We start from the raw sequence: 13,692 nt of genomic DNA, 5'->3' as shown, positions 1-13,692 counted from the left end.
AACAGCCTGCCGGAGAAGGTTGGCGCTAATGTGAAAGTAGCCTAAGACTCATTTGACTATAGGAGAGAAAAAGAAGTAAGAGCATGTTCACACAACAGATATTTCAAATGGAAAAATCCGACAGGCTCATCTTTAATACACAAATAAGTGTTTTCTCAGGTTATTTTAAATCTCTTCAGTCTCTGTAAAGAACCGGGAATTAAATTGTTAAAATGTCAAAAACTGAAAAAGTTGCCACCAATGAGTATTAAAAAAGAAATAATCGGAGTCGGAACACATCGAGTAGGAGCCGTCTCGAGCAGTGCAGAACACTCTGTTGTCGCTGGAAGCATGTACATGTTTGGTTACTTTGTGGCCTACGAAGCCAAACAACGGAAAGACTTTCAAAAAACACATGATAAAGTAGTGCGAAAACCTGCCTGACACAACATGTTTTTACGAGTAATAAAGTAATAACTGGATACTGACTTGCCCCAGGGTTAAAGGAGTTGTACAAGTTATAGAAAACCTCGGGCAGCACCAATAAATGGCCTAAAATAATAAAAGAAGCAATGCTCATCCCTTTTCTTGCCAGCTTCTTCCAGCTCTGCACCCAGCTCCTTCCAACTTCTGGAGTCATCTTCCTGGGTGCAGTGGTGACGTTCTGTGCACATAGGTTTGCATTGGTCACTTTAGGGTATACATGCATGGGGCAGATTTGTTGCAGAAATTTATGTAACTGCCTCAATCATCTGAATGTGACTCGCAGCGATCCATGCACATAACTACAGAAACAAGCCCATTCAGAGTCAGTATGGAATGGATTTTCCAGTCACAAAAACATCTGTCAACAAATCTGCCACATGGGAACATACCTTTGGGCTGGTTGCGCACGATGTATGGCGCTCCGGGACATATGGCCCGCTCAGGGACCGTATGTCTCAGAGGGCATTCGGTCGTGTGCATGAGCCCTTAGAATGAAGTTCGATACACTCAACACTACTGACGACACATTACCTTTAACTCAAGCCATTCAGTGATAGGGAATTAGGCTTAGGCCGGCACAGACTCAGGGCTGGAGGCTTTGCTGAACAGCTGCAGGCAGTGAAGAGACACAGAATCTTCCCTCCTCATCCTGCAGACACAGAGCTGACACTGGGGGAGTACTGCAGAGCATTGCACAAGAACAGGTAGGGGGAAGATCCTGTGTGTATCAGCAGTGTCATTGTACAGCTGGGACTTGTAGTCCTACACATACAACATGCTGCTGAGTCTCCAAGCAGTCAGACATGTCACTCAGGGCAGCCCTTGTATTCACTCCCTTTGCAGAGCAGCGGGAGGGGCACAAATATTAATGAGGAAAACCTCAGAGATTGTTGTTATTGCGGGTAAACAAAGGGCCTGAAGAGAACCACAGAAATGAGGAAATACAGATTTTCTTTGCCTAAAACTTGCTTAGCTTATGTATATATTGCTGACTATCAGATTTACAGTGCTATATACTTTTTTTAATAACTCGGACAACCCCTTTAAGGTCTGGAGTTACTACGGTACATGATGAGTTCAAAGGTCATTCAGACCACATCCGAGTGTGCCTTAGCCAATAGGGTAAAGGAGAGATGTGCTGAGACTATCACCATCCATTTACCCGTTTCCTATCCAAGCCTCAATCAATACAATGGAGGGCAAGCTGTCCAATGGCTTTTTATGTGACATATTGTAATTAACTATTAATTTTCGGGTTTAACGTTTTTTAAGGCAGTTAAACATAGACTTTTAAATACACCTTAATAACATTGAACTAGAGAACACAATTGGCTGCAGCCCTGCCACTTCAACATAGAAATGAACAGTTTTCAGGCGTGTGGGTGTCCTTTTTTGACCCCAACTGGCACCACTCTAACTCATGACGGCAGGTTAGCAATCACTGTCTAGAGGGCTCATGGCGTAAAACTATCTATATCCAAATAAGACCAGACTACCTCTATCTGCCAGGATCTCCAATCCTTTTCTTGTGCGCATCATCTTCTTCGTCACACTCTCATCCTTTTGTGCCTGTTCTTCTATCGCCTTCTCTTCATTGTGCATCCGCTTCCTTGCTTCTTCCTCAGTGTAGCTGAGCTCTAGGACTAAAACCTTGGAGTTGTGGCAAACACCTTGCTCTTGTAGGGTCTTATCTGAAGGAATAAAAAAAAAAGTTCAATAAAATTTATGAAATAATGGGAACCTTTTACATGCATTCCTCTGCCCAATCTGAAGGCAGCATAATGCAGTGAGAGACCCTGCTGCTCAGTCCTAGACACCCACAAGGCTTTACCTGCTGCTGACTGTCACTTTCTCTCTATGCATGGTGAGATTAATATGATTTTATGATAAAACTACAGTGAGAATACCAGTAAAGGTGTTTCCATCTCCTGCTACGTTACAAATGTGCGTTTGTCGGCTGATTTGCATCCTTCATCAGGATAAAAGACACCCGATTATCAGCAGCACATTTCCCAGTATAATCAGCAATCTGCTGCTGATAATCATTAGAAGTGAATATGAGAGGAACGACTGTGGTAGCAATCATTCCTCCTCTTTACACTGTGCACTAGCTTATCTAATAGGCCAATAAAAATGGGCGCCGATTGTTGTGTTCATCTGTCCGAACATGGCGCAGGCAATATTGGATCTCATTCTTCTGTGATTTCATACAGCAAACAACTGTTCACTGGGAGTTTATTTGCTTATTGTTGGTGGCTCTGAAGTTAGAGAAGGGGGTCTACAGACGGGTTGTCTGTAGACCCCCTACAGACAACCCGTAGAGAGAAATTAATACAAGCCGCTTACTAATGTATTGCTATTGTCCATATTGCCTCCTTTGTTGTCTTGATCCATTTTTCCATCACATTATATACTTCTTGTTTCCATGGTTACAACGACCCTGCAATACAGCAGTGGTGGTCGTGCTTGCACCCTATAGAAAAAAGCGCTGGCCTCTCTGGGGCCGGGACCATAGGAGCGCACATAGGCCGGCGCTTTTTCCTATAATGGGCAAGCACGGCCACCGATGCTGGATTGCAGGGTGGTCGTAACCATGGAAACGAGCAATGTAGAATGTGATAGAAAAATGAGTATAGCCAGCAAAGGAAGCAATATGGACAATCACAATACATTAGTAAGTGCCTTGTATTAACTTTCTCTACATGATAAAGGCAATTTGTTCACGTGAGACAACCCCTTTAAAGGGAATCTGTCACCTGGATTATGGGTATAGAGCTGAGGACATGGGTTGCTAAATGGGTGCTAGCACATCCACAATACCCAGTCCCCATAGCTCTGTGTGCTTTTACAGTGTAAAAAAAACGATTTTATACATATGCAAATTAACCTGAGATGAGTCAGAGCTTGAAAATATGACTCTTCTCTGGTCACACAAGTAAGATATGACTCTTATGTTAATTTGCATAAAAGGTGGGAAGTACAAAAATGCTGAATACGTATTGAATTCATCTGCAAATGAAATTAAAAGTGTAATTTACAGTCAGGTCCATAAATATTGGGACATGGACACAATTCTAACATTTTTGGCTCTATACACCACCGCAATGGATTTGAAATGAAACGAACAAGATGTGCTTACATCCAAATCAGGTGAACGGTGTAGGAATTACAACAGTTTGCATATGTGTCTCCCACTTGTTAAGGGGTCAAAAGTAATGGGACAATTGGCTTCTCAGCTGTTCCATGGCCAAGTGTGTGTTATTCCCTTATTATCCCAATTACAATGAGCAGATAAGGCTACTTTTACACTTGAGGCATAGTGATCCGGCAAAGTGTTCCGTCGCCGTAACTGCCTGATCTGGCAAAACGTATCCCAACTGATGGAATTAGTAAGACTGATCAGGATCATGATCAGTCTTAAAAATGCCTGATCAGTCAAAAAAATGCATTGAAATGCCGGATCCGTCTTTCCGGTGTCACCCGCAAGTCTTCAGTTTTTTTCGCCGGAGATAAAACCGTAGCATGCTACGGTTTTCTCTTTTGCCTGATCAGTCAAAATGACTGAACTGAAGACATCCTGAACGGATTACTCTCCATTCAGAATGCATGGGGATATAATTGATCAGTTATTTTCCGGTATAGAGCCCCTGTGACGGAACTCTATGCCGGAAAAGAAAAACGCTAGTGTGAAAGTACCCTAAAAGGTACAGAGTTCATTTCAAGTGTACTATTTGCATTTGGAATCTGTTGCTGTCAACTCTCAAGATGAGATCCAAAGAGCTGTCACTATCAGTGAAGCAAGCCATCATTAGGCTGAAAAAACACAACAAACCCATCAGAGAGATAGCAAAAACATTAGGTGTGGCCAAAACAACTGTTTGGAACATTCTTAAAAACAAGGAACGCACCGGTGAGTTCAGCAACACCAAAAGACCTGGAAGACCACGGAAAACAACTGTGGTGGATGAGCGAAGAATACTTTCCCTGGTGAAGAAAACACCCTTCACAACAGTTGACCAGATCAAGAACACTCTCCAGGAGGTAGGTGTATGTGTGTCAAAGTCAACAATCAAGAGAAGACTTCACCAGAGTGAATACAGAGGGTTCACCACAAGATGGAAACCACTGGTGAGCCTCAAAAACAGGAAGGCCCGATTAGAGTTTGCCAAACGACATCTAAAAAAGCCTTCACAGTTCTGGAACAACATCCTATGAACAGATGAGACCAAGATCAACTTGTACCAGAATGATAGGAAGAGAAGAGTATGGAGAAGGAAAGGAACTGCTCATGATCCTAAGCATACCACCTCATCAGTGAAGCATGGTGGTGGTAGTGTCATGGCATGGACATGTATGGCTGCCAATGGAACTGGTTCTCTTGTATTTATTGATGATGTGACTGCTGACAAAAGCAGCAGGATGAATTCTGAAGTGTTTAGGGCAATATTATCTGTTCATGTTCAGCCAAATGCTTCAGATCTCATTGGACGGCGCTTCACAGTGCAGATGGACAATGACCCAAAGCATACTGCAAAAGCAACCAAAGAGTTTTTTAAGGGAAAGAAGTGGAATATTCTGCAATGGCCAAGTCAATCACCTGACCTGAATCCGATTGAGCATGCATTTCACTTGCTGAAGACAAAACTTAAGGGAAAATGCCCCAAGAACAAGCAGGAACTGAAGACAGTTGCAGTAGAGGCCTGGCAGAGCATCACCAGGGATGAAACCCAGCGTCTGGTGATGTCTATGCGTTCCAGACTTCAGGCTGTAATTGACTGCAAAGGATTTGCAACCAAGTATTAAAAAGTGAAAGTTTGATTTATGATTATTCTTCTGTCCCATTACTTTTGGTCCCTTAACAAGTGGGAGGCACATATGCAAACTGTTGTAATTCCTACACCGTTCACCTGATTTGGATGTAAATACCCTCACATTAAAGCTGACAGTCTGCAGTTAAAGCACATCTTGTTCGTTTCATTTCAGATCCATTGTGGTGGTGTATAGAGCCAAAAATGTTAGAATTGTGTCCATGTCCCAATATTTATGGACCTGACTGTATATGTTTAGGGTAACACAATGAACATTAATAAAAGCTCAATGAGGATAGCATAGTAGAGGTGACAGGTTCCCTTTAAAGCAGGGGTGTCAAATAAATTTTCATTGAGGATCACATCAGCATCATGGTTGCCTTTAAAGGGGCGTTTATAATTGTAAGAATGTAAATGTTCGGCCACATGGCGTAACAGCTGCTGCATCCAAATATCTCAGTGTAGAAATGCTCCCTTAAAAATAAATGGAGTCGCAGTGCAACCTGCACATTTGGCACATCCGCAACCCCAGAATGGCAAAAAATCCAACCTCTTATTTTTTGCGATTCTAGGGTTGTGGTGCACCACGACCCTATTCATTTCTATTGGAGCACTGTTACACTGCGATACAGTGATACATGGGCGTGACAGCTGTCGCACAACCGAGTTCGCCATTTAGCTGAACCCTAAATGTAAAATCTGAGACACCATATAAGGCCCCTTTCACACGAGCGAGTTTTCCGCGCGTGTGCAATGCGTGACGTGAACGCATAGCATCCGCACTGAATCCTGACCCGTTCCTTTCAATGGGTCTGTGTACATGAGCGTTTTCTTCACGCATCAGTTCTGCGTTGTGTGAAAAACACAGCATGTTCTATATTCTGCGTTTTTCACGCAGCCCTGGCCCTATAGAAGTGAATGGGGCTTCAGTGAAAAATGCATTGCATCCAGAAGCAAGTGCGGGTGTGATGCATTTTTCACTGACGGTTGCTAAGAGATGTTGTTTGTAAACCTTCAGTTTTTTATCACGCATGTGAAAAACGCATTGCACCCGTGCGGAAAAAAACTGAACAACTGAACGCAATCGCAGACAAAACTGACTAAATTTGCAAAATGGAGCCAATCACGCTCGTGTAAAAGAGGCCTAACACTCCTGCAGAAGACAAAGAGTGAGAAATGGAGTATAAGGCCCCTTTCACATGAGCGAGAATTCGCTCATGTGCAATGCAGATGCGAACGCATTGCACCCGCACGGAATTCGGACCCATTCATTTAAATGGGTCTGCATACATGAGCGGTGGTTTTCACGCATCACTTTTGCATTGCGTGAAAATCGCAGCATGTTCTATATTCTGCATCTCACCCGCAAACAAGTGCGGATGCGATGCGATTTTCACGGATGGTTGGTAAGAGATGTTGTTTGTAAACATTCAGTTTTTTATCACGCCCGTGCAAAACGCGGTAAATCGGATTGCACCCGCGTAATAAAAACTGAGCGTGATCGCAAACAAAACTGAATGGCTTTGTTTGCGAAATAGCGCAGTTTTCACTGAACGCATCCGCAACACATCCGGACACGCTCATCTGCAAGGGGCCTAAGGGTCTGGAAGACATAATGAAGAGAACTTACCACGAGGAGTATAGTGGATTGAGCAGAAGCATAATGGCGTCTAGCGCTCTGTATGGAGCGAGTGTGGATTGGGGACAGCTGGCATCTTAAAGTAGACACTGCACCTGCCCAGGGTGGAGAGATCCCCAGGGGAGAGTGGTTAAGGCACTATGTACGCAAAGTGCTGCAATAGTACTATGCATTAGTAGGCCGTCTGAGCAAAAACAGTTGGCGCTTGCGCCGTAGTGTGTGTACCAAGCCGATATCTAACAGAGCCCTGTACTAGAAGAGACATTTGGCACAAGCTCCACATTTAGTGTGGGTGCAAGCACAAAGCACTGGTTATGTCCTCCAGTGAAGGTGAGAGCAGGTCCTTCTACGTCCAGATCTTACGAGGGCCACATAAAATGATGAAAACCCAACATGTCCATTCTTCACTTCTAACGAAGTTAAAGAACAGACAGGCTGCCCCATATACAGTAGATTGTTAGCAGATCCCACCAACAATTATCTAAGGTACGGCCGGCATCAGCTGCGTGCTTGGAATACTATGAAGAGGCCGCAGTGGGTGTGACCCCACTGATCAGATATTGATGAGCTATCCTGAGGATAGGTCATCAATATATGATTCTCGGAAAAAACGCTTTAAACAATCATTTTAGCTGTGACTTTTTGCTTTGATATACCCCGAACTGTTGTGCCAATGGTTTCACGTTACTGCAGCAAGACTCCACTGATCCCCTCCCAAAATGTAAATGAATGAAACAGATTTTATTCCGTGTGCATTTACATATTAACTTGCAGATTTCTTTTATTATCAGCGATAGCGGAATGCACTGACATTTTCAGTGAAATTAGGAACAGATCACGCTAACCCGGCCAGCAACTTACAAGTCTGTTTTTAATAGCAAGCATTTAAAGAATGGCAAGTGCCATATAATCTGCTTGTCTTCGTCACCACGTCAGCCAGCCTGCCAGAAATGCCAGAGAGGCTTGTATTTATGAGCTGACGTTAATCCGTTTATAATTTATTTGCACAAATCATTGACGTCCAGAAGATTTGAAAGCACACATTAATAAATGAGCCATGGCTTGAAGAGACTCTCACTGAGGCCTCTTGCACACAAACGCTGTGTGCCCGTGGCCATATTACGGCCCGCATACGGCGGTTCCGCAATACACGGGCACTAGCCCGTTTGCACTCCACATCACGGATGCGGACCCAAGCACGGATCGGAACCCCACGGAAGCACTACAGAGTTTCTGTGTGTGCCTCCACACCGCAAAAAAACAGAACTATTTTTTTGCGGTGCGGACGGATCACGGACCCATTCAAGTTGAATGGGTCTCGATCCATCCCGGCCGCCGCACGGACGTTGCCCGTGCACAATGTTCATGTGCAAGAGGCCTGAAAATAAAACAATCACCCTCAGTAATTAGGTGTAATCTGCAGGGAAACCTGGTAGCAAGAGTACACATCCCCTGCAGTGCAACCAGAGGAGAAATTAAAGGGGTTTTCTAGCCTATTCACAGGATAGGCCAGCAGTATCAGATTGGCAGAGGTCTGACACCCTGCACAGCGGACGATCAGCTGTTCTTGGAAGTATCTCCAGCGACAGAACTACACAGCTCCATCCATTATGAAGTGGACGGCCCTGGTTACTGCAGCGCTGCTTCCATTCTGTTTGAGTGCCAGAGATACTCCCACACAGCTGATTAGCGGGGTGCGAGGTGTCGTAACCCGCTGATCTGACATTGATGGCCTAGGCTGTGGATAGGCCATCAATATAAACCTCTTTAAGCATTACATGGTGCCCAACGGAAAGAATGAGCTCTATAAATAAAACATGAGACCTTCATATAAGGCCGCATCCGAGCCGCAGTTTTGGCTCAGTGTGCTGTCCACATCCGTTGCTCCGTTCCGTGGCCCCGCAAAAAAAATGTAACATGACCTATTCGTGTCCGCACTTTGCGGACAAGAATAGGCAGTTATATTAAAGGCTGTCCGTGCCTTTCCGCAAATTGCGGAACGCGCACGGACGCCATCTGTGTTTTGCGGATCCGCGATTTGTGGACCACAAAAAACACAACGGTCGTGTGCATGTAGCCTAAGTTTGTGCATGGCTAATTGATGAAGAAACTGAAAGATGGTCTCCACTCCATAAAATGCCATAATAGGGTATTTAACGCTTTCCTGACCGGACAATTTTCAACTTTTGCACTTCCATTTTACACTCTTTTCCATTGCAGAGCCATAACTTTTTTATTTTTCTGGTCAGATAGACATTAGGGCTCGTCTGCTTTGAGGGACAAATTGTATTTTCTAATGACACCATTTAATATTGCATACGATATAGTGGGAAGAAAATTCCAATTGGGGTGAAATTAAAAATAAATTCCGCCACAGTTTTATGGGTTTTGTTTTTACAGTGTTCCCTATGCAGTACAATGGACCCATTACCCTCATTCTCTGGAAAAAAAAACAAAAAAAAAACAAAAAACTTTTTATTCTTTTTTTTTATTTTTACAAAAGAATAAAGTGAATAGGCCATTTTGATGCGGCAATGCCTATTTTTTTTTTTTTACTGTTTATTTATTTTTATTATGGGGAAAGGGTGGGGATTTGAATCTTTTTAAAAATATTTAAAAAATTATAAACTTTTTTCAGATTGTTTCTCACAGAGATTGTAATGAATTACCACCGCAGTCTATAGGAGATTCAAAACATTCCTCTAGAGCACTGTCACAGGCAGAGCTCCATAGAAATGTATTCCTGTGGTAGCCTCGAGATTTGTTAATGCTCAAGGCTACCACAGAGTCCACGCCGATCATAGACATTAGCCCCGGGTGTTTGCTGATCAAACAGCAGAAAACCATTGGCTTTGGCGCCCACTTCATGGTGAATACAAGTAATTACCAAAACAGACATGTTAGTCTGGTGACCCACCCTCTTTAAGCCTTTTTCATAGGTAATTATTTATATCTAGAAGTGGCAGAAACTAACGGTATTATGTTCAAAATAAATTCACCATCCCTGGTTTTGATGTTGCATTTTTCCATTATAATAATACATTTGTAACACATGGACAGACCTGTGACAGCCACTGGTTTTGATTATTTATGCTCTTTAAAGGGGTTGTCCAGGTTCAGAGCTCAACCCGACATACCCTTATTTTCACCCAAGCAGATCGCGCAGAGCAAGGGCTCTTTTGTTTACAATAACACACTGCCGGGCGGAAGCTTCCGCCCATCAATGTGTTCGGTGACGTTACCAGCTCTGATGGGCGTGCTTTATCGCTTAATAATCAAATGCCCAGTCAGAGCACATTGCAGAGGGCTACTGGCTACAAGCCATGGGGAACAATGCCAAACAACTGGCTGACCTGTCATGAACAGTGGGAGCCTGGAAGACGAGGAATGGAATATTTTATAACACCGCTGTCAAGCAGCTAAACAGACACAGATGATGGGAAAATGCAGAGATGGATCAAAAATCTCTGTGTGGTTTAAGATTAAAACATTTTTTTTTACCTCCGAACCAAACTAAAGCGTCTATGTCAGGGATGCTCAACTTGGGGCCCTCCAGCTGTTGTAAAACTACAACTCCCACTATGCCCTTCTCTAGGATGATAGTTGTAGGCTGTCAGGGAATGATGGGAGTTGTAGTTTTGCAACAGCTGGAGGGCCGCAATTTGAGCATGCCTGGTCTATGTTGATCTGAGGGCAGGGGGTGTCTCAGACTATCACTGTACACCGTGCACAGAATGGTCTTTTTGTGATGAAGGCAATGGGTGAGCAGAACATAAAAAGAAGGCAGGGGGATCCCCAGGAGGGCACTGGGTGTGTTGACTATACATTAGCAATGTATAGTCACATTTTTAAAATAGCTGGAGGGTCACTTTAAAAATGACATGAAAGTGGCAAGGAGTGGTTCTGGGTTGGAAAACCCCTCTAAAATGTTTTCAGTGAAAGTTAAAAAAAATAAATAAAATCAAGCACAAAAAGGTACAATACAGTTTCAAATATGCTGCGTTTGTATACACACTCCTTATAATCTTCTCATTCATCAGAATGATGATGCTTTTACTTCACCAGCACTGACTTTAAAGGGGTTCTCTCACTTCAGAAAATGGCATTTATCATGTAGAGAAAGCTAATATAGACCACTTACTAATGTATTGTGATTGTCCATATTACCTCCTTTGCTGTCTGGATTCATTTTTCCATCTCATTATATACTGCTCATATCCATGGTTACGACAACCCTACAATCCAGTGGTGGTCTGACTATCGGACTTGCACTCTGTAGGAAAAGGCACCGACCTCTGCTGGCTGGGACCATGGGAGCAAGGAAAGGCCAGTGCTTTTCCAATAGTGTGCGATTATGACCACTGCTGATGGACTGCAGGGTGGTCATAACGCCTGGAAACAAGCAGCATATAATGCGATGGAAAAATTAACCAAGCCAGCAAAGGAGGCAATATGGAGAATCACAATACATTAGTAGGTGCCTTGTATTAACTTTCTCTACATGATAAATGCCATGTGCTGAAGTCAATTCAATAATTGGGCTCTGTGCACAACTTATAATGGAACCCGCAATGCATTGTCAGATCGGCACGTGGTAGACCCCACTAACCTTCAAAGATGACCACCCAGTTCCTTTGTTTTGACAGGAAGTATAGCGCTACATGCAGCACTATGCTGAGCTGAGGGTACAAACTGAACCACTGACGGCAGTGTGAACAGAACTTACTGGAAGTTTTGGTCAGAAAACCTGAAGATGACACTTCAGTGCAAAACTGCCCACTCGTTAGCCTCATCCTTTCTGATCTGCTGATACTAAGTGACACAGGTACGTACAGTCCAAGCTAGACGGAGATCATAGGCAGCGGAAGCCGACACAGTCACACACGGATGGATCTGTGCCAGGTGCTGCAATGCTCTGCTGATCACCTAAGGCCAGTTTAATGCCTCATTCACACGTCCATAATGATATCCATGATAAGATGGTCAGTGATGCATCGGTGAAGATGTCCGTGAAGGGTCTGTGTTTGGTCCGTGTGTCCATTTTTTGCTCCGTGTGTCATCCGTGTTTCACGTGTACAGCAGACAATTATTTTTCATGGCATCTCCTCCTAATGGTCTGTGAAACACAGATGAAACATGGATGGGATCCGTGTTGCGTTTGTGTTTTTCACAGACCCATAGACTATAATGGGCGTGATGGACAAAATAGAGCATGCTTCCGTGCTAAAACCATGGACCATGCTAAAACACGGATGTGAGAATACACACATCAAAATTAATGTGTACGTGTGCTGTCCATGGAGAACACTTACAGCACAAGTCCGGGAGTCACTGACGTGTGAATGAGGCATTAGAGGACAGTGTTCACTACATGAAAAGCGCTCCTTGTGGGAGCATGAATTTCCGCAGTGAACTGTGCTCCTTTGACCACAACGCATGGCATTTAAAATGATTTATAATGCTGTGTGTCCCTGCCCTACCTCAACTGTAATGATCTGTACTTACACAATGCCATCAGTACAAATTATTACAGTTAAGGTCAGGCAGAGACACACAGCATTATAAATATTATAATGCTGTGTGGTGTGGTCAGAGTACATTACAGTAATTCACGTTCCCACACGGAATGTGTTTCATACAGTGAATACGCTTGGTCTGAAGGATGAGTCATGAGTGTTAAAGGGGTTATCCAGTGATAGATAATGATGACCCACGCTCAGGATATGTGTGCCGCCCTGAGCTCCACCCTCACCTCTGTCCCTACTTCCACAGTCCGCCCTAGGCGACGGTGTACAACTTGACGGCGGTCCCTAATATGAGTACGTGCAGGGCCTTAAAAGGTAAGAATACAATAAAGGAGAAAACAACAAAGTGACAGGCAGGCACTGAGGGGTTAATCAAATATCAAAGTCAATACAAGCCAGGAGGAACAATACAAAAGGGATAAGCAAGATCAAGTCAAACTCACGCTGGGGTCAAAGCCAAGAGGTCATGTCAAATACAGGAGGTAGCAAGAGCGAGATCAAAATACGGAGCCGAGGTCAAAACACATGAAACACTAACAGACGATATGCTGGTGAATTAAATAAGATCAATCACAGGCAACCTGTGACCAGCAGGCTCCCTGTTTAAATAGCCCTGGCTGGTGAGTCACATGACGTGGCCAGCATCACGTGACTCACAGTACACAGGCCAACACAGCTGAGCACCGATCATCATTATCCGCACTCGGCTCCTCTGCTGCTCGCCTGCTGCCATGGAGACGAGGACGCAGGCTGCGTTCTTGAGCCTCTCCTTGCGCAGGGTGCCGGCGGCGCTGCGAAGGAAGCACGCGTTTCCAGACCCTCATTACAATAGGTCATCATTATCAGATCGGCTGGGTTCCTAGTCCTGGCACCCCCACCGATCAGCTGTTTTAGGGAACCACCGCTCTCCCTGGAGCTCTGGGGAGCGCAGCTGACTCCCGGGAAGCTTTCCAAGCACAGTGCTGTACATAGCACAGCCGCTATGCTTGATATTGCAGCTCAGCCCCATTTACTTCAATGGGGCTGAGCTGCAACTAACCCATGTGACTGATGTACGTTGATGTCACATGGCCTAGGAAGAGGCTGCGGCGCTCACTGAGCACCCGGCTTCTTATAACAGCTGATCAGAGGGGGTCTTAGGTGTCAGACACTTGCCAATCTTACGCGGGGGTCCCAGGTGTCAGACACTTGCCAATCTTAAGCGGGGGTCCCAGGTGTCGGACACTCGCCAATCTTTCATTGATGACCTATCCAG

General features: G+C 44.3%; 1 protein-coding gene across 1 annotated transcript in view; it reads right to left on the bottom strand.

Moving 5' to 3' along the window:
* The window catches only part of NUB1 (negative regulator of ubiquitin like proteins 1), a 67,825-nt gene extending 58,045 nt beyond the window's left edge, over positions 1-9,780 (bottom strand). Inside the window, exons 1-2 of the mRNA XM_040434029.1 lie at positions 9,582-9,780; positions 1,962-2,156 (exon numbers count right to left, since the gene is read on the bottom strand). Of these exons, the coding sequence (XP_040289963.1) occupies positions 1,962-2,156; positions 9,582-9,780 (394 nt within the window). The remainder of the gene's footprint in view (positions 1-1,961; positions 2,157-9,581) is intronic.
* Positions 9,781-13,692: the final 3,912 nt, after the last annotated feature.

This window comes from Bufo bufo, chromosome 5, assembly GCF_905171765.1.
Source record: "Bufo bufo chromosome 5, aBufBuf1.1, whole genome shotgun sequence".
Classification (NCBI taxonomy): Eukaryota; Metazoa; Chordata; class Amphibia; order Anura; family Bufonidae; genus Bufo; species Bufo bufo.
Note: the sequence above shows the minus strand (reverse complement) of the source record. Positions and strands in the feature narration are given on the sequence as shown.